The sequence below is a fragment of the Trachurus trachurus genome (assembly GCF_905171665.1).
Source record: "Trachurus trachurus genome assembly, chromosome: 22".
NCBI classification, from domain to species: domain Eukaryota; kingdom Metazoa; phylum Chordata; class Actinopteri; order Carangiformes; family Carangidae; genus Trachurus; species Trachurus trachurus.
The window spans coordinates 11,861,342-11,880,981 of NC_139907.1; the positions used below are offsets into that span (position 1 = coordinate 11,861,342).

Genomic DNA, 19,640 nt, shown 5'->3' on the forward strand with positions numbered 1-19,640 from the left:
AATACCTTGTCTAAAATTACAGTATTTTAACACTCAAAAAATGCCTAACTTATTAATTTACTTGTCTGTGTCCCTGTGAGTTGAACATGTTTACAGTTTTCATAGGGAGTGTTTCTTTGGAAGAAAAGTATTTCTGATGAAAACTAGATGCTCTATTTAAGACCTTTCTTTCTTTTAAACAATAGTTACGAAAGTCTGATAACGTTTGATTTTTGATAAGAAATTTCAAACTGTGACCAAGCAGGAAAAACCACCACTGCTACCTCTATCTTCTATGTCTCTGGTGGGCAAATTATTCATCAGAAACAGTGTCATGATCACATTTCTACTTTTTACACTTCTATATCATTGTAATAATTTCACAACAGACTTTGACAGTGGGATGACTTTCTCTGGAAAAAAGATCAGATCATTTCACCTGAGGCTGAAACCTCAGAAGTGGATATTATTGCATAAGTATTTGCATGTCACCACATATTTCTCACATTGATAGACAGGCAAGCCTTGGCGTGGTTCTGTACTAATAACCCCCTTATACTGTAGATAGGGCCATACCTATACCACGACAGGAAGGTAAAATATTCACAGCACTCCGATCAGCCTTTTGTGACGCTGACGTGGCTCAACAGCCCCATTCCTCCGCCGCTGAGGAATCCTAAAACTATCACGCTGCAGGTCCAGACACGAACACACACGTCAGTGTGTTGTGCAAAGTTGTTTTCAGCGACACAGTCAGAGAATTGCTGAAAACAAAATCACAAACATGGGTCACACTTTATAAAGAAGGGAAGACGAGGTCCACAAAGGTGTCAGGCTTGAAGTGAAAAACACTTGACGTTCCAGAAAAACTGAAAACAACAACAAATACACCCAAGTAACATCTCCATTCATCCTCGACTGTCCTTTATAAATCATTTTAAAATCACGTTTATCTCTATAGAAGAGGAAAACAACAAAGCGAGCTCGACGTGTCACTGTAACGCTATCATGAAGTAGTGGTAATACATTCTTAAAAGCTACACGATTTATTAGATAGAGTATAAACAAAATAAAAATGTCAGGACTACACGGTGTCTGTAAAGGACAGTCAAAGCAGCCCATCATTACACATGCACATCTTCTAACAACAGTAAAATACAGATAAAAAAGTGGGCAGGGCAGGTGGATACAATCTAGCTCCAGTGTAGGTAAAATAACAACAGTCTTATCTGACTGTAACAAAAGTAGAAAACAAACATTCAGCCTCCAAGGTTTAGTCGCTCCATGAAGGACGAAGAAAATTCTTTGGTTGGTGCTTTTTTTCTATCTTTCTTTTTTTTTCATTTCTCACTTTTCAGTCAAACTCACAGCGTAAATTCTCCTGCACAAATCTAAAACTTTCTTCTGCTAAAAAAAAAAAAAAAGAGAAAATTGCACACTTTCAGACAGAACGACACACTTCACCCATGCACATAAAAACACACCACAAATCATTTGCCACTGAAACACACACACACTTCCAAACTGGAAGACGCACGGACGATGGAGCCTCTCTTGAATTTTTCATGGGTGTGAAATTGTTGGGAAGTCCCAGAGTGGAGCAGGTTGAGTCTGAATTTCCAGCTAGTGGTTACTGCAGTGTGTCTTTGTTTTGGTTTGTTTTTTCTTTGCAATCAGTCACATGTCCTTTGGTAACGGTGTTGCTGCTGCTGCTGTTACAGAGCGTAGCCCAGGTTAGTAAAGAGTTGCTTGCTGCGCGGCGAGTTCAGTCACGTGCTCATACGGGCCCAGAGTAGTTGTAGTGGTTCCCGTGCTGCGAGTCTGGAGGCTGCGGGCTCGGTTTGCGTTCCAGGTGTTCGATCTCTGCAGTGTCGGGTCTTGTGCAGGGTGGGGGTCGCTGCTTAAAGAAGTCTGACACATAACGAACCTGAAAGAAGAAAGATGAAGTGACTTAAAACTCATAGGATTTCATTTTGCTTTTGAGGTTAGGCCTACTTTTTCATTGTTTTTTATTTGGTAGTTGAGCTGCCAATCAAACCAGGGACATTGCAATTGCATGCAACGCTCCTTTAAAGGGGAACTATGCAGTGCATGTGCATTTGTTTTTAACGAAGCTGGCCAGAAAGCAATCCATGGAGCGTGTTATGATATTTGCGTGTCACAAACAAGTGATTACAGGTTACGGGGCGTGTTTGTGTCACGGCGTTGCATTGATGATAGCTGTGACACCGGGTCGGAGGCTCTGATCATCTTACAAAGTTGGTTTTCAGCCAAGAGACGCAACATGGAAGGCAGAGAGCCTCCATTCTCCCTCGTAACAAGTTACAAGTCATTTATTTAACCATCACAATTCTGTTTAATTAAGGTAAGAATGTAGCTTAGTTAAGGTTAAAAAAAATCTTGCATAGTTCCACTTTAAATGTTGATGGTATGATCAGGTGTGGATTCAGCTCTGTCTTGTTCTCAGTGTTGTCGAGTCTGACTCCATTTCCCCCTGCTGGACCAAAGTGAACACAAAATATTCCCCGACACGCTCGCTGCCATCTTGTACAGTAGGGATTAATAGGGTGGAGCTGCTTTAATTAAGGTCCCATTCAGACATTCGCTTTTCCCAACTGCAATTAATCACAGCCATCTTTTTTTATAGCATCAAATAACTAATTACAACAAAGCTCATCAGCAAACTTAACACTTGGAGATACATCAGTGTGATGTGAACTACCTCAAATGGATAAAATGTACTTGAAGTTCAGTTTGATTGTTTTTTTTTAGTTTGGCCCTTGTCTCGTCCACTAATGTCCGGGGTAGGGTTGTTAGCATGTTCTGCAGCCAGCCACCAGGGGGCGGTCCAGATGTTTTAAACCGTTTTGGCTTTACTTATAGGGAATTGTGATGTTGTCTCTAGACGTGTTTGTATGGAGACAAAGGGAGCTTTCTTTCACCCAAATTTGATGGGCGAACCTGTGTATGACTTACAATCCAATCATCCAATTACATAAACATCGCATGACCCCGTCATATTAACTGTTTGCATCCAAGTAGCTGGTATTTGAGGTTTGGACTGAGACAGAGCATTTCTGAGAGTCTAAAATATAAGCCTAATCTAAATTATGGATTTAGAGCTGATCTTATGCCAGGAGTCCAACATATTGTTTCCCCTCTGGGCAATTACCATGTTGTCATCTGTTTGGGGAAACTTCCTGTTGATAAACAGGAATTTTGGATGGAATGAGAAAGAAATCACCTAAATGCATCACAAGTTTTGGTCTTGGTGACGTTGGATTGTTTCATTTGAGCAGAAAGTGCTGTCACACTGAAAACAAATGGATTAATTTCCTCTTTAAATATTTGAGATGGAAGAGCCTGAGGTTTCTCGCCATGCTGTGGCACGATCGTATCAAAGAATCTCACACATGGGAGTGTTTAAACAATCTGAATGTTTACACTGCCGCTTTTTATGCTAATGAAGAAGCCCGGTGTGTAACTCACAGTGAGCACAGCGATGAGCGCTCCCTGCAGCAGCCCGACCAGGACGTCACTCCAGTGGTGTTTGTTGTCAGAAACACGTGTGTATCCAACATACAGAGAGAAGGCGATCAGGAAGAACTGGATGGTTGGTCGCACCAGTCGTGTCCACTTCCCCTGCATCCTGGCCTGGATGTAGAGCTACACACACACACACACACACACAACACACATTAAAATCAACTGGTAACCAATTTTAACCCTGAGCATTGTAAGTCATCATATACATAGCCATAATACATAAATCATTTGTTTGGGGAGATGTTCTCATTTATTGTATTATATATTCATTTCTTATCAGTTTCTTATATGTTATATTAGTTAAAGTACAAAAGATCTAGAGATGATTTGAGATATGATTTACTCAAGTTATTAACTTCTAATTGATGAGAAATTACATCTTTTATACATAATTTAAAAACTCTATTTCTGTTTTAATCACCCTAAACGTATTGTATTCTTGAGCCATAACCTTTGTAGGTATTGATAACAAAATGCATGCTTTAACTTGTTTCAGTGCATTATATTTTACCAAAGTCTGACGCAGCTGCTCAAATAACAGATGCATCAGCAGCCTGAGCAGACTTTCAGTGATTCACTGCTTTACGCTCCAACAGGGATTAAACCTCTGAGTCCTTCATCTTCCGTCCATTGTACAGTGTGTAGTATTACAACAATGATGTTTTCACTCCTGACCCGTGCGTCCGTGTCGACCACCTCCTCCTGTTTTGAGTCACTCCTGTGTGTTTTTGGTAAACAGACATTTCACAGCTAGAGAGTGTCACACGCGACGACAATCGCACTCACCGACAGAAAGAGCATGCAGTACATCCCGAAGGACGAGTGGCCAGAGTAGAAGGATAATCTGAGGAGCAAGAACATGCAGCAGAGAACAGAAAACATTAATGTACAAAATTCAAACGTTTTATGTTGAATTGAACCTGAGCATTAAAGCAGAAGTAAGTGATATATTTGTGTTAATATAAGTCTTAAATAGTTATATCTTCCGACAGCAATCACTTACATAGAGTGTTTGGACTGAAACACGGGTCTCTCAGTCCCTCTGCTCTGCTCTGAGTCGAGGAGAAAACATTTATCGTATCCTACAGTTTTTATCCAATGAGGAGAGAGAACGGCATGCAGGGCTGTGTGTGCAGCCAAGGGACGCCGTGAATGTGGCGACGTAGGGACGAGGACTGTTATGGTGCGTTCAAGGAAACTCGTTTTTTTCCGACCGTGAAGTCGTACCAGTTCGATCTGGTACGAGTTCACCGGTCGGAAGTTACGAGTGGCCGTTATAGTGACTTTCACCGGTAAAACAGGTCGGAAAAACACGAGTGGGTTGCCTGGAACGCTACAAAGTCGTAAGTTGTGACTTGAAGCTGTAATTTACGATTTCAAAAGCCTGCCTGGAACGCAGCATTAGCGAAAACGACCGGACCACTTACTTCTGCTTTAACTGAACCAATGAGATTATTATATGATTATCGGCATGGGTATTTGCTCGTTTTTCACCCAACTGTCGACTGAATGTTTTTAGGTATCTACTGTTTGTCAGACTTAAGATCTTTAGAAAGCAATGTTTAAAAAACCAAATCAATGGCATTCACTGTTGATTCACTGTAACACTGACAATTTAATTTGAAAATTGATCAAGGTAATGATAAACACAGTTCCTGATGTTACTGACCCTCACATTACAATTTTGACACCATACAGCTTTAAACATGAAGTTTCATATTTGTATTCAGAATTGCAAATTAGATATCCTAAAGAAGAACATTGAATTGTGATTAAATTATATCAATTTTTTTGATGGAATTTTAAGGTCAAATCTATCTAATCTGGTTTTAAGTAGTCAAAGATTGTACAAACTCTCAACTTGAAACCCAAAAGTCCTGGATTCACTGTGTAAAGCCTTATGAGGTGATAAAAGACAGAGGTGGAGGTGAAGTGGGGGTGTAGCCCACCTGGATTCAGTCACGTTACGAGCGTTCCCGGTGCAGTTGATGTGCAGCATGTATCCGGTACAGCTGACCGGTTCACACACCGATAAGAAGTTTGGACGAGGACGACCGATGGTGAACTTTGCCAGGTCGGTCAGAGACTGACTGACGGCTGCACCAAACAGGAAGGTGCCCACCACTTTGTAGAGAGCAGACAGATACTGGTTGAACTGGGAGTTGGAGTGGAGACGTTTGGTGTGCACCAGGTAGGCCTCTCCTGTGGTGATCTGTGGAGGAAGCAGATAACGACGGGTGATGTTCAGCGATGTGGAAAAACACACAACTTTAGGCCTCCATTGCTATAGACCCAGGACTCACAATGACTATGGAGCAGGTGATGGTGACTGCAGCCATGCCGCCATGGGAGATGGTGTCTCTCCTGTATGGGTGTTTGATGCTCTCGTCATTGCAGTAGATTGCTCTCTGGTAGGGGCTGAACATGAGCGTCAGGATGGCCGAGGGCAGAGCCGCTGGGGGAGGAAGGAACAGGACAGTTTGACATTTGTCTAGAACTGTAATGAAGCTGCAAAGACATATTTGTTATTGAACTAATATGAAATCAAATACAGATTTTTTTTTTCACCTGACAAGTGAAACTCGATACAGGCAACTATGGTCTGCAAGTTTCAGTTCACTTTTTTACTTGTTGAAACAATGCTCTGTAAAACCTCTTGTTAACCAACATAAAAACCAAACACATACGACAGAAAACAAAGCAAGCTGTATGAGTGTGAGGATCATTTTGTGTCCTACACTGAACTGCAAATTAATCTATCATCTACCCATCTGTGCAATGATGTTAAAGACATAAACTCTTCAGTTCTACACTTGTAGATTTTGCATCTTTCAGCTCATAGTTTTGATTTTCAGCCTGCAGCCTTCATTGTTATCTTCTCCATAAGTGAAAGTGCAGAGCATCACGTCAATTAAAGCATGTGTAAGGTGAACGACGAGCTAACTGCTATCAAAGACGCTGAATGCAGACATGTTGCATCAGTCACACTTTGGCCGACTGGAGCCACACTGTTCTGCTGGGAGCTGGAGGTCCATCCTGAGAACGACTAAGACCCCCTCAGCTCTGCACTAACGGGCCAAACGTGAACCACAACACAATGAGGTGCAGCTCAGGAAACAGCTAAGAACACACTGACGGACTAATCTTTTGGCTTTTGGCAGCGGCGTCCACTCTGCCAAGTAAATGAATTTGTCATCGGCAGAGTTTAGTGGCTTCACCTCTGCAGGTCGCTGTTAACTCTCTGCGGAGGAACTGCCTGTCACTATGGAAACACGCGGGACAGGACAACCGTGACCTTTGACCCTTCGGGGGCACCGTTTACACAGCCAAGGGCCTGGGAGCTGAGCATTGAACCCGGGCTCACATTTTGTATACTGTGGTTACAAGGACATGTGACACACACACACATACACACTGCGGAGAGATAAAACGTCCACAACTTGCAGCGGTTTTAAAATAAAATGTGTATTTATAGGTCTGTGATGAGGAATGGTGCTTTTTGTGGAAGACAGACAGCAAACATTGGGTTTAACGGTTTCTCCGAGTGCAAACAATAGAGTGGAGACTGGCACAGCAGCAGCACAGGCACATAAAGCTGTCTCTTAAATCTGGGCCGCACAATAGTCTAATCTCCAAGAATGATGTCAGGACCTTTCTGCACCACAACATTTAAACTGTTTTCCTGTTTTCCACAACTCTGTGCTGATTTGCAGAAGCTAATAAGAGTGGGGGAATGGATGAGGTGTGTTTTTGTAAGCGGGAGCTGTGTATTGACTGTGTAAAGCTCTTTTTCCCTCTCTCTCTCTCTCTCTATAGTAACAGATTGCTTCCTTCCTCCAAAGTGTGTGACTGTCACTGTGACTGGCAGCGCTAAATGAAACCACACGAGGACACGCAAACACAGAAAGAAAAACACAGGTAATTCTTCTGACGGTAATTCTTGCGTGATGTCATGATGAGGAGGAGGTCATACTGTGCCAGGTGTGAACATTTATGCCCAGTGTTTCCTCCTCTCCACTTCCTGCTACGTAGAAAACCCACTCAGCGTATCGAGCGGAGACGAGGCTGGTTGAGTGAATGTGGATCGTATCTGAGCAGGAAGTTTAGAAAATAAAAATGTGCAACAGCTCGATGGACGATCGGACATCTTTGGACACGGAGATGTCAATAAAACTTTTAAATAAAGCTCTGTGGGTGTGAACAAGCTTTTATTAATACAATGTGATTTTTAATGGTGTGCTAACAAGAAGGCGGCGGACGATGTGTTGGTTTGACCGACCGACCCTCAGTCTGTGTATGACTAGTAAACACAGAGTTTTTATTTCTGTCTTTTATAAATGTTCCTATTTCTTTCATTTGATTTTCTTTTTTACTAACTAGCCCCAAAGTATACTTTAATTAATTAAACAAAAAGGTTTAACAATGTCCTTAAACAGGTGGAAATTGTTGTTTTTAGGTAACTTCACTCAATAGCAAATATCGGGTTTTGACAAAAATCGGTATGGGAGTTCATCTTATAAATTGACTTATAGAATATCATAACAGATTTGTCCTGAAACAAGTTTAAAAGCTGCAGAGCTTCAAAAGGTTTAAACAGGCTGAAAATAATCCTTTATATATAGGCTACTTATCATAATAGGAAGACTAGAAGATAGCGACATGAACAAAGCAGTGTGGTAGCCTGAAAGCAAAGGTCTAAAAACACAAGCGAACAAACATGTAATATTTTTAACAATATACATGTGTAACGGAGGTCTGCGGGTATAGTCACAGTCATGAGGCACCATTAAGGAGAAGTGACGATGTGCAGCGGTTAGCGGTACTGAAATTAAACCCACTCACCCATAAAAGACGTGCTAATCCACTTGCCAAGTGGTCATTGACCTCTTGGCGAAACGGTTAGATTCAGGTCAGGCCAGACAACATCGGTCACACTTGTTTGGCCATTTGTTAAATTAAAATATGTGAAACTTTTTCACCTTTTCAGCCCTAGGAGCACTGCTTAGTGTATTTCCTGGCGTGTATATTATGTACAATGACAGCAGCAGAGTTTAGTTGTCACATAAATGGATGGATATTTGTTTCTATTAACCATCTCTGTAAGCACCCATCAGTCTGTCCTGCCAGTAGTTGACGTTACCATACAAGAGGACGACTCAATGCCGGATGTGATCCTTGTGACCAATCTCAGTGCTGCTAAATGATCTTTAATGACAAGCAGTTTCCTCATTAAGGAGAATTTATTTTCATTAAAACAGGAGCGCCCCCCGCCCACATCTCTTGACTTCATTATTCCAGCAGGTCAAGCGTGCTCTCAGCTCCCCTTTGAAGTGACGCCCAACCATTGTTTACTCTGCAGGGTGCAAGAATAACATTTAGATAAGAGGCTGCGTGTTTGACAAGTCTCTGGTGGCTGCACACAGCCAGGGTGGAGATGTGAGTGGACAGCGCTGGCCAATGGACTTCTAAACTCACACGTAAGCGCACACACACACACACAGAGTAACCGCTGCTGAGCTTATTTAACAACCGACTGTGTGAGGAAGTCGACCCACCACCACCACCCCTCCAACCCCTCCACTTCGTATCAAACGTGCTCCAACAGCCTCTGGGAGCTGAGCCCATGGAGAGTTCCTATTATCTGAGCAGCACGGGCTGTTTTTATCTGCTCTATTATTCCAGAGGGCCTGGTATGTTTTTATAGGCCGGTCCTGGTGGGGCAGCCTCTTCTATCCCAGGCTGGGTCAAACCGAGGGGAGTTGGGTTCATTCCCCAAATTCTTCTCTGTTTATATTCACTGTAATCAACAGCTTTCCCCTTCTTCTCCGTCATCTGGTTTGAGCTTAACTTTGAATTTTTGGGTCTTCAGTTGCTTTCATTTGATATGTCATCCCGTATATTACCTGTTTTGTTTTTTGTGTGTGTGTGGCAATGTGCTTTGTCTTTAAACAACTTTCAATTCGTATGTAAATGAACACAAATACAAAAGAGATCACCGCAGACGTGATCCGAGATGTGGTGGGTAATAACTGGTTTCTCCGTTTTCCTTGTTCCAGGTCTTCATGGTGGAAATGAGGTCATCAGATTCAGGAGGTTGACTGGTGTTGTCCCACATCAGGCGCTTTGTTTACAGTCTATAATGTCATCGTCCTTATCGCCAATTCTGTGACTCTTCTGTGACTGTTTCCTTTTTCCTTTTTCCACTTTTTCTTTTCTTGATCCGAGGGTCTGAGTACAGAGTCTAAGTCTGGCTATACACCAGATGACTTTAACCTCAATTTTGGATCCTTATTTGCTGCATGTAAGTGCGCACACACTAGTATAATAGCACACCGACCATGTCGATCATCCTCAGTATTTGTTATTCTCCTGGAGTCACGTTTGATTGTGCAAATTTTTGTGAGATCTCGTGTCATGCAAATCACAGTCTGGCCAAACCGTCTCGACCGTGCCTTTGGAGGATAATAACGTTAGGGTTGGTTAAGATGGAGAAGATGGAAAGGTCAAAGACGGTCATCTCGAGTTGGACATATTTACCTCTATTAGGAGATTTTATCTGACATTTTAGCACACACAATGATCAGCCATACCATTAAGACATGTGACTGAGAAAATTATAGGAACTACTAACTAAATCAAATTACTAATACATACAACAATGATGTATCAGAGCTTTGAGACAAATGTCAGCTTTTAGAAAAACTTAAAAACGGCCTTGGTTCAGCTTAGTGGTTTTTCCTCTTCTCTTTCCTCAATAGTCTTTCCCCCTCTTTCCTTCCTTCCACTTTATCTATCCTTCCTTTCCCTCTTTAACATCTCTGATAATTTCCCCCAAAAGTAGTTTTTTTAAACCAGAGAGCTAAGCTTAATTGAAATCATCTTCACAGTCAACACTTTCACTTTTACAGCTGTAGTCAATGAAGACACAGCTTCCCATCACTCCTTCCAAAAAGGACACACGCACACACATACACACCGTTTCTGCTGAGTTTTTGTTCTTCAGTCCGCAGGAGAGATAAAAAGGGAAGAAGGGAAAGTATTGCGTTACGCTTTCCCAATCTTCTCTGGAAAGAGCGCACCCCTGATTCCTCTTTGAGAAAATAAACATGATGGAATCTGGGATCAGAAACAAGTACAACTTCCCCTTGACCTACGACCCATTGGGAAGTGGAAAGTGTTCCTGTTATTCAACTCTTAAGATGAGCGGCCGTCCATTGTGATCCTTCTTCAGAGATGAACAATTGAGACATTTAATGGAAATAAGACGGAGACAGAAATGGGTAACGGTGTTGTGTGTGAACATTCGTGGGTCTGCCGGGCGACCTTGCAGTTTGTTAGCCAACGGGGTTTCGCAACTGGTGTAGCCTACCACATCACACCCAGGTGCTGGGAAAACCAATATTTATCTTCAAGATATTTCTCCTTTTTTTTTATTAATATCTGGCAAAGATGTAAGTCCTTGGCAAACCATGCTGTGTTTGCTCTGTACTGCTTTCCAAAGAAAAGCTGGATTTCATTGATGCAGTTTTTGCCATCATTGTTCGTCAGTTTTTTTTGAGGGGGTTAATCTACTGATTCCCAGCAAAATGTTGTTGCAGAGAAAAGAGCATCACTTCCTGTGAGGCTGGGGATTTTTCCTGGGAAAGTCCTACACGACACCGGGTGATAAAAAGGTTTTTCTTTGTATATCCGCCGATTTTGAGTCACAAAACTTTTTTTGTCTGAAAAAGGTCGTGTGTCACGGCTTTAAACAATAATACTAGAAGCCCTGGAATGCATTGTTTGTTTTGTGCATCTACAAAAATAGATTTTGATTAGCTTGCAACTTGCTTTATCTCAAGAAAAACACTGAATTGGTGTGAATCAGATTTCTTATTGTGTGTGACTAAGTTGGTACTGAACAGAATACTGTAGTTAAAACGATGGAGAGTAGTTAAAAGATGAAAGAAAGACCTTGAATCCTTAGCTTCATTAAACTTGGTTTGGACTTCCTCCAAAAAAACAATGAAAAGGGACCAAGTTTTCCTGACATCCCTTCATTTGTCCCTCTGACCAAACTTAATTCTTTCATTCCATTGTTTCTCTGAGGAGGTTTGTGTTTTGAGGCGTCTTTAAATGAGGTCACAGAGCTAACCACCACTCATGATTATAGTAGCCAAACAGTACCTACTGTACCACATCAACCATGTTTTCAAGAAGCATGTGCAACTAAAGTGAAACAGTGAATGTTGTTGTCAAATGGCTGCGTTGCATTCAGAGGCGACTGTAAATTAAACACCAACAATGGCAGCAGAGTTAACAGATAAGAGCTGGATCACACAACCATCACAGCAGAGATTCAGTCACTTTGGTGAAGTTTTGGGAAAGTTAGTGTTTTTTGATAACCAGAATAACTGTAAACATTGTGTCTGTACTTACTGAACTTTTGTCCTATTAAAAAAGCCAATTCAAATCTTTGCTATCTCTACATAGATGACGGCATTAACAGCTGTTTACTGTCCAGTCTTGAAGGAACAGTTCAGCATCAAACTTGATTCCCTTACTGGCCACGAGCCCTCGCTCCATTTCTATCTCTGCGTGTCTGTTGGACTGGAACCAGTTCGCTCATCTCATCTTTTCCAACGTCTGTCGCTGTGGTGTCCAGTCGTTTTGTTTAGAAAACCTCTTGTCTTGTAAACGCACCGATGGATGAAGCTCTTGGCGAGACTGATGAGCAAACAGCTGTTAACAGCTGGATAGGTAACAGCAAAAACTCCCAAAGAGCTCCGTTAAACCAGAGCATGATATGTGCCTAGACACAGTAAAGAAGTTTAATCACACTCTAGTCACTACAAGTGGATGCTACACTACAAGATCAGATATTTTTGTCATACCACTCCTACTACTAGTGTGCATTAAAGAGCTGGATTACATCATCATACAGTACTTCTAGATAATATAATCAGTGTAACAACTTGCACTGAATTGATCACTGCCTAGCTGCAGCAGTTAGAGCACACAGCATGACTCACTCTTTATCATTTCCGTGTTCTTTCTTTTTTTTTCTTTTTTTATATGCTACCTTTATAATTTTTCACTGTGCATTTGATGCCTTTGTTAAAAGTTCAAATTTAATTCCAATTTTAAAAAGACTATGTGTGCTGAAGAGATCTGCTCTCTGTAGACTTTCCAGTTTGTCTAACATTAAGTCATCATTAATTAAATGTTCTGGAGCAATCGACTCTGCAGAGCTTTGAAGCCCCCATGTCTCACTGAAGGGTGTAAAGTAAGACTGAAAATCTGATGTTGACCTTTAATAAAAGACAAATACTTCTTCCTCTGACAATAAACCACACACACACACACACAGGTTCTCTTCAACATCTAATTTTCACACAGGAATGTCAGGGAGCACAAAGTCAACACCGTCTACTTTACTCTGACACATATTTGGCAGAGGCAGATGCTGTGTGTGCGTGTGTTTAAATAAAACTGTTAAAAAGGAGCATCGCAAACATGACGGCAAAACGTTAAAATGCACAGCTGTGGACTGTCACGCACTGCGTCGCCTCCATGGCGCAGCCAGCGTCTCTGCAACACTTCAGATGAATCACAAGCTTGTAATGACTTGTGAGAGTGGAGCCGTGTTAATACACCTACACACAAACCTCATGCGGTTTCACTTCTTCACTCCCTATTCCGACCTCAACAACACACTTCTTTTTATGTCAGTGACCACTACTGTTACTTTTAACATGCAGAAACGAAACGATTGATCTACTCAAAATTAATTAGTAACTATTTAGATGTGTGAGAACAGCTTGAGTGCTTTTTGAGCAAAAACACAAAAACCTCCTACTGTACTGTAGTTCCAGTTTATCAGATGTAAATATTTGCTGCATTTCTATCTTCTATGATAATTAATTCAATATATTGGGATTTTAAACTTGTGTAATCTTGGACTAGGCCTTTTTTGCCATCTGCCGACAATCTATCAACCAAACAATCTGTTAAAACAGACAGTTATTTATATATTAATGCTGCAATCCTTAGGACATATGCAACATAATTTACTTTTTATGCACAACCTTCTTGCTGTCTTGCTGTCTTATCCAACACTATCTCATATCTCATTACAGCCGTGCCTAATCAAACAAGCAACTTCCTGGTGTCAACATACTGTAATTAGTGCTTTTATCATTCAGTAAAAGTTTAATTCAGAACTGAGACTGTAAATCTGGTTTGTTTGAACCTGAGCCGTGGTTTTGCTATTAAATGTTATTTTGACCCTTGATCAGGCCACCGTACCTGAACGGAAACAAAAAAAGGAGTTGCCCGAGTGATAGACGTCATTAAACAGTGATAGTGACGCTGCGCTGCCAGTGACCTCTGTGAGGTTGAAAAAGTGCGGCAGCAGCTGGGCTTGGTCCTGCTGACATGCAGGCAGCCGGTCCAGCCCTTCAGTGTCTCTTGATGTACAAACACCATTATGGAGAACAAAACACTGTCAGAGCTCAGTATCAGGTGGATTTGCTCGACTTTGTGACCTAAACCACTGTAAACAGAAGAAGGCTTTTCTAGACAAAATACTGACAGTTAAAAGAATGCTTGGACATTTAGCAACACTTCCTTGCCAACGCACATTCTCCTGTCAGTGAGGAAAACATGAAACTACAGTCTGAAGAGAGGTAGACTTTTTTTATAGGTTTGCAGGAAAAATGTGGAAACAGCTGTAGCCTGGTTCTGTCAAAAATCTTTGTAAAAACAGGCTCCAAAAGTCATTATTTAATACCTTGTATTCCCTTTGCCTAATCTGGACAAAAATTGAAATGTAGAAGCAACAAGCAGTCGAGGTAGACCGGCTCTTTCCATGTTTCCAGTCTTCATGCTGGCTGGGGCTGCACCATATGAAAAATACATCATATTACAATTATATGGGCAGATATTGTGATTGCGATGCATAATTACGATTTCAGAGGAATGGATAATTATGAATAAGAGAAGAAATGTATAGCTCCTGTCTGTATGTTTCACCTGGCCATAATGCAATTTCACTGTGATTAATGTGCAGCCCTAACGCTGCAGCTACTCAGCAAACCACTTATCATTACACTTAGAACATAAACATGTTCATAAATGACTGTTAGAGTGTATTTTATCATATGTGGTCAGAGTCAGAGTGGCATCAATAATCTCTTCTAACTTGGGATGCACAATAACTATTGGCACTGATAATTATCGGCCCGATATTGGCCAATAATTATCGGCTTTTATTTATCGGCCAATAATAAATTTTTTTGCCAATTACTAGCGCCAATTATAATTAGCCCAAATTGCCTTGATTTCAATCATTTTCAGTCTGTTTGGCCCAATGAGTTGATTTGAAACAATAATAAGTGTTCAACCTCAGATAATAAACTATTAAAAATGTATCTGTTATCGGCATTGGTTATGAAGGGCAGGAAGTTATCGGTTGTCAGTATCTGTGGGGGGAAAAAAAGTTATCGTGCGTCCCTACTTCTAACTTGCAACATGAAAATTAATAAATGCTCTGCATTTCCATGACCAAATCACAAAGACTTGCATCATAATGTTTTGTAAAACTTGATACTTAGGAATAAACATCATTGTTGAGTTTATGGAAGGTGAAATAACATCTCTTAACAACCTGAACAACCCAATCAGTTTAGAAATTGAAAAAGAAAGTGTTTTCCAAAGCTGCATTACTTGGCAGCATGGAAAATGCAACGTTTTAAATGCTAACTTGTACTGTAGATGATTGGAAATGAAATCGTCACAAGACGAGCAGCTATTTGCAAACAGAAAACGAAAAATAAAGTAATCGACAGACATTTTGTATTTGATGATAGGCATCATTGCAAAGTGGTCAAGATCTACAGCAGACTCATGTATCATAATGGAAAATGTCCTCAGGCAGCTGTCTGACAGGATCGTTCTGCAGCTGGATGTCACTTGGTTGGGGACAGTGGATCTTTTCACGCCCACAGCTACATCACAACAGGTGCAACTACAACAGAGCGTGGGTTAAATCTGTCATTACTTAATTAGTATTTATCTATTTCTCTGTGTTCTTTATCAATACTGCATGACGTTCTGCATGTGTTTTGACTAGTCATCAACCAATCACTGTGGCTCCTGTCCTTGAAAATTGATGCTTCAAAGTTTTTTGCTTTTTTTTTGCTGGTCTCTGCTTTCAGTGAGACTCTATGTGGTAAAACACTTTGTGACTACAGACGCTGATACACAGCATGTGCAGGATAAAAAAGTGAGTGGGACAAAAGTGAAACAAAACTAAACATGAGCGGAGCAGCCTGTTCTCATAAAAGTTAGTTTTTACAATGTTGTTAATTTTACTGTGATGTGAAATGTAACCGTAGCCTGAACTTCATGATATTGTCACAACAGATGTTCTGCTGCCGTGGCATCTGTCGGTGTTGAGGGGAGATATGGGGCCGTAGTGTGTGTGTGTGTGTGTGTGTGTGTGTGTGTGTGTGTGTGTGTGTGTGTGTGTGTGTGTGTGTGTGTGTGTGTGTGTGTGTGTGTGTGTGTGTGTGTGTGTGTGTGTGTGTGTGTGTGTGTGTGTGTGTGTGTGTGTGTGTGTGTAGAAGTTGTGTTGTATCTACTGTTGTGCAGTGGTAACAAAGAATGGCAGGATGGAGGTCTGCCTGCAGAGGGGAAGAGGGAGAAATAAAACACTGAACAGATTCAGAGATCAGTTACAATCTGAACATTCAGCACATTCCTACTCTCTCTCACACACACACACACACACACACGGAGCACCCACCCATTCTTAATGAGGGGGATTCAGCCCGATGACAGTTTACCCTCCACACACAGATCAACATCAGATTACTGGTCCGGAAACTTTGCAATGAGGTGATTTAAAGATATTCAACACTTCTACGTCTTTGAAGCTGTATTCCAGTTAAATGATAAACTTCTCTTAACTTATCAAAGGAGCTGAAATGGTTAACTAATCATTTAAACTGCAGATATTGTATATTTGATTAACTGTTCAAATCAATTTTAACAAAATATGACATGTTTTATTGTCTAAAATTAGAGTGAGATGAATATCTTTGGGTTCAGGGGAAGTTAACTGGACCGCAGCTTTCCGCAGATTCTCTTATCTCTACCAATGGGTCTATAAACAACAGAAAAAAAGGGGGAAATTACGATTTCCAAGAACTTAGCGTGTCATCACATGTCTTTTTTGGTCTGAAATACAAGGAACAGTCGATTCCAAGATTTGAGAAGATGAAATCATCAAACATTTGACACTTTTTTGGTTGAAAATCTTAAATTGATCTGTTTCCTATTGAGAAAAATCAATCAATTGTTTGATTTATCATTTGTGATGTAATTCATCACAATATATCACATGCTGATTCAACAGTTTTTTTAATCTAAAGACAGAAAAGTATAGATAACGAACATCTGCTGAAAGACAGCTTTTTAACTACCACTCGTGTTGACATGGACGATCATGAGCACAAGGTTTCACTTACAGGTGAAGTGACTGACACTTCCACACTTTCACAACCCTGATTGAGAAATGATAAGAACGTAAACTTGACTCTTAGTCAGTCAGAGTCTTTGTAAGGTGAGAAATATGAAGTTGACTCGACATTAATCATCACTGATGAATATAATACCACGGCACGGTACGAATAAAAGCTTGTAATTGAACCTTTTCCTTGTATGAATTCATTCAACCATTCAAGGACTCTTATCTCAAGACATCACTGCATTTCCTCTTCCACAAAAAAATATCCTGACTCATTAAAAACACCCAGGCACAATGTTTGAGAAATTCTTACTGACCCTCACCCTGGCATGTTTCGGCTTGTGGCCTTCATCAGGGTTTGTGCATGGTCTTAGCATGAAGATGAAAATCTGTAAACTGCAGGTTTTACTGCTGTTTTGACATCTTTAAGGGTTTCAACAAAGAAATTATTTCATTTCCAACCTTTTTTGAAAAAAAAGAAAAAAGAAAAAGCTTTGGACTATTTTCATTCTACAAAAGTGGGACATGCAGGGCGTTGACGGTGGACTCTTCATCAGGTGTGCACACATGAACATACATCATGAGTAAAGAGGGGGATGAACAGAAGAACGGTTATTATCATTCCTGCCCGTCACTCACCAGATGGGTCCACAACTGGACACACACACACAGACACACACACACACACACATAGTGCAACCTTCAATGTCTCTTTGCTGCCTTCACATTCCACAGAGACAAGTTCTAGTTATGACCCCATGTTTCACTCCTAAAAACCATCTACAGAAAATAAAGTTTCTAAAGGGGGAGGGAGAGGGAGGGAGGGGGGGTTAACAGTGTCAACCTCTCGTTCTTCCATCATCTAAATGACAACCTCTGTTGACCCCACCGTTACAAAAAAATGTGAAAAGACGTAACACAGAAAGCCGGAAGATGTCAATTCTGTTAATGGCATTGTGTGTGTCGTCCTCAAGAGAGCAGAGCAGGTCGCAACAGGCCGTTTTGTTCCCCGCACTGTACGCACACACACACACACACACACACCACCACTGAGCCCACCCTACACACACACACACACACGACACACAAAAACCTGGTCTACAATTTCCAAAACAGGATTTTTACTGTCACGGGGAGAGAGATTCATTGTCCGTGATCTTTTGCTCTTCCTCCTCACCCTAAGTTTAAAAAAAGACAGGGGCTACGAGGGGCAAGAGGGAAAATGAAAATGTACAGAAAACTCAAATGTATCACAGAAGAAGGACAGAAAAAAAAACCTCACTAAGGCAGAAAACCAAAGATAAGTAGGTACACTACACACAACCAAACTGCAATTAATGGTCACTTATACTCCACTCATGTAACCAAGTCAAACCAAGTGTATCATGGTCTCAGCAAATCAACACATTGGGAAAAGCCTGATAGTGAGATAACACACTATGACCTGTCTTCACCACAGTGAGTGCTTTCAGATGAGGAATCAGTGCAGGAACAGCTAAAGAAAAGATCAACTTCAGTATTCTTACTCAGTGTTGGGAAAGACACTATGTGGCTTGTTTGAACAAGATAGACACAAATAACTAGCAATGTTTTATAGCCTGAATGTATCACTGCAGTGCTAATTAATGTGTCTGTTGTGATTGTTTGTGCAAACAGAGAATTGTGCAACTCTGAATGTAGGTCACAGATTTTTTAATCAGGGGCTGGTCTACTCTGCCTCTGATCTTGCAGATATAGATCCATGTGAAGCAGCAACATGTGGGGGGGATCTGTGACAGATCGATCTATCAAATCAGTGCGTGTCACCCCTGCAAACTTTACCAATCGGTCAAAAACAATCATAAAGAAGAGTCGCACAGTCTGAAACTAATCATAACTCAGCCATGTTGTCAGGAGGTGGGTGGTTTACTCACCAACAAAGACGCAGAGAATATCCACCACGACCAGGATCAGCTTCTTTCCTTGCTCACTCATGTTTCCTCCGGCGCCCGCTTCACTTTCATCAATGAATCGCGTTAATTTGAAGTATGAAAAATAAAATAAAAACTAAAAAAAAAATGAAGCAGCAGCGTGTACTAGAGCTTCAGGTTGGGAAACACTAAGTTGGAACAACAAGTTGGGAAAACACACTCGGGGCAAGTCGACCTGCTTGTTCTTCCGGCTCTTCTGTGTACCTGTTTGCTTCCCTGTCTGTCTGTGTGAGTGCGTGCGTGTGTGTGTGTGTCTGTCCGTCAGTGCTGCGCTGTTTCAGGTGAGCTCAGGCAGCGGTAGGCCAGCCTCCTTTACGCACAGAGAGGAGGGGTTCAGCACGTTCAACGCTGAAAAAGGGGGTGGCTTCCCTTTATCACTGTTCCAAACTGGTTCTTCACCAACAACCTTTAGGCTAGAATCCAATTTCTTTCCACTTTCTCTTTACCCTTTTAGTTTGTTTCCCAACTCTATCACATGGTAGCCTAATTATTCATGTCAGTTAAAAATATAACCTGCTATGCAAGTAATTGACAGTTTGTTTGACCAATAGGAAAAGAGCTCAAATGACTTTAGGCCAATCATTTGTACCTTAGTAAGTTAATTGGGTTATTGTTCTATGATCAGTGGTACGGTT

The 19,640-nt window shown here is 41.1% G+C and overlaps 1 protein-coding gene across 1 annotated transcript; it reads right to left on the reverse strand.

The window, feature by feature from the left end:
• Positions 1–951: 951 nt before the first annotated feature.
• Positions 952–19,232, reverse strand: LOC311005203 (phospholipid phosphatase 2-like). Its single transcript, XM_083997556.1, has 6 exons — positions 18,949–19,232; positions 5,829–5,980; positions 5,475–5,737; positions 4,312–4,369; positions 3,469–3,645; positions 952–1,906 (listed from the first exon to the last, which is right to left on the reverse strand). The coding sequence occupies exons 1-6, from the start codon at positions 19,007–19,009 to the stop codon at positions 1,757–1,759; spliced, it is 861 nt and encodes a 286-aa protein (XP_083853682.1). The 5' UTR covers positions 19,010–19,232; the 3' UTR covers positions 952–1,756.
• Between the last annotated feature and the right edge of the window lie 408 nt (positions 19,233–19,640).

Bases quoted from the DNA above. Each gene is read 5' to 3' on its own strand.
- LOC311005203 (XM_083997556.1), bottom strand. From the start codon at position 19,009: ATGAGTGAGCAAGGAAAGAAGCTGATCCTGGTCGTGGTGGATATTCTC. The intron at 5,738-5,828 runs GTGAGTCCTGGG...CTTCCTCCACAG, and splicing joins TCACCTGCTCCATAGTCATT to ATCACCACAGGAGAGGCCTA. The intron at 4,370-5,474 runs GTGGGCTACACC...CTTGCTCCTCAG, and splicing joins CGTAACGTGACTGAATCCAG to ATTATCCTTCTACTCTGGCC.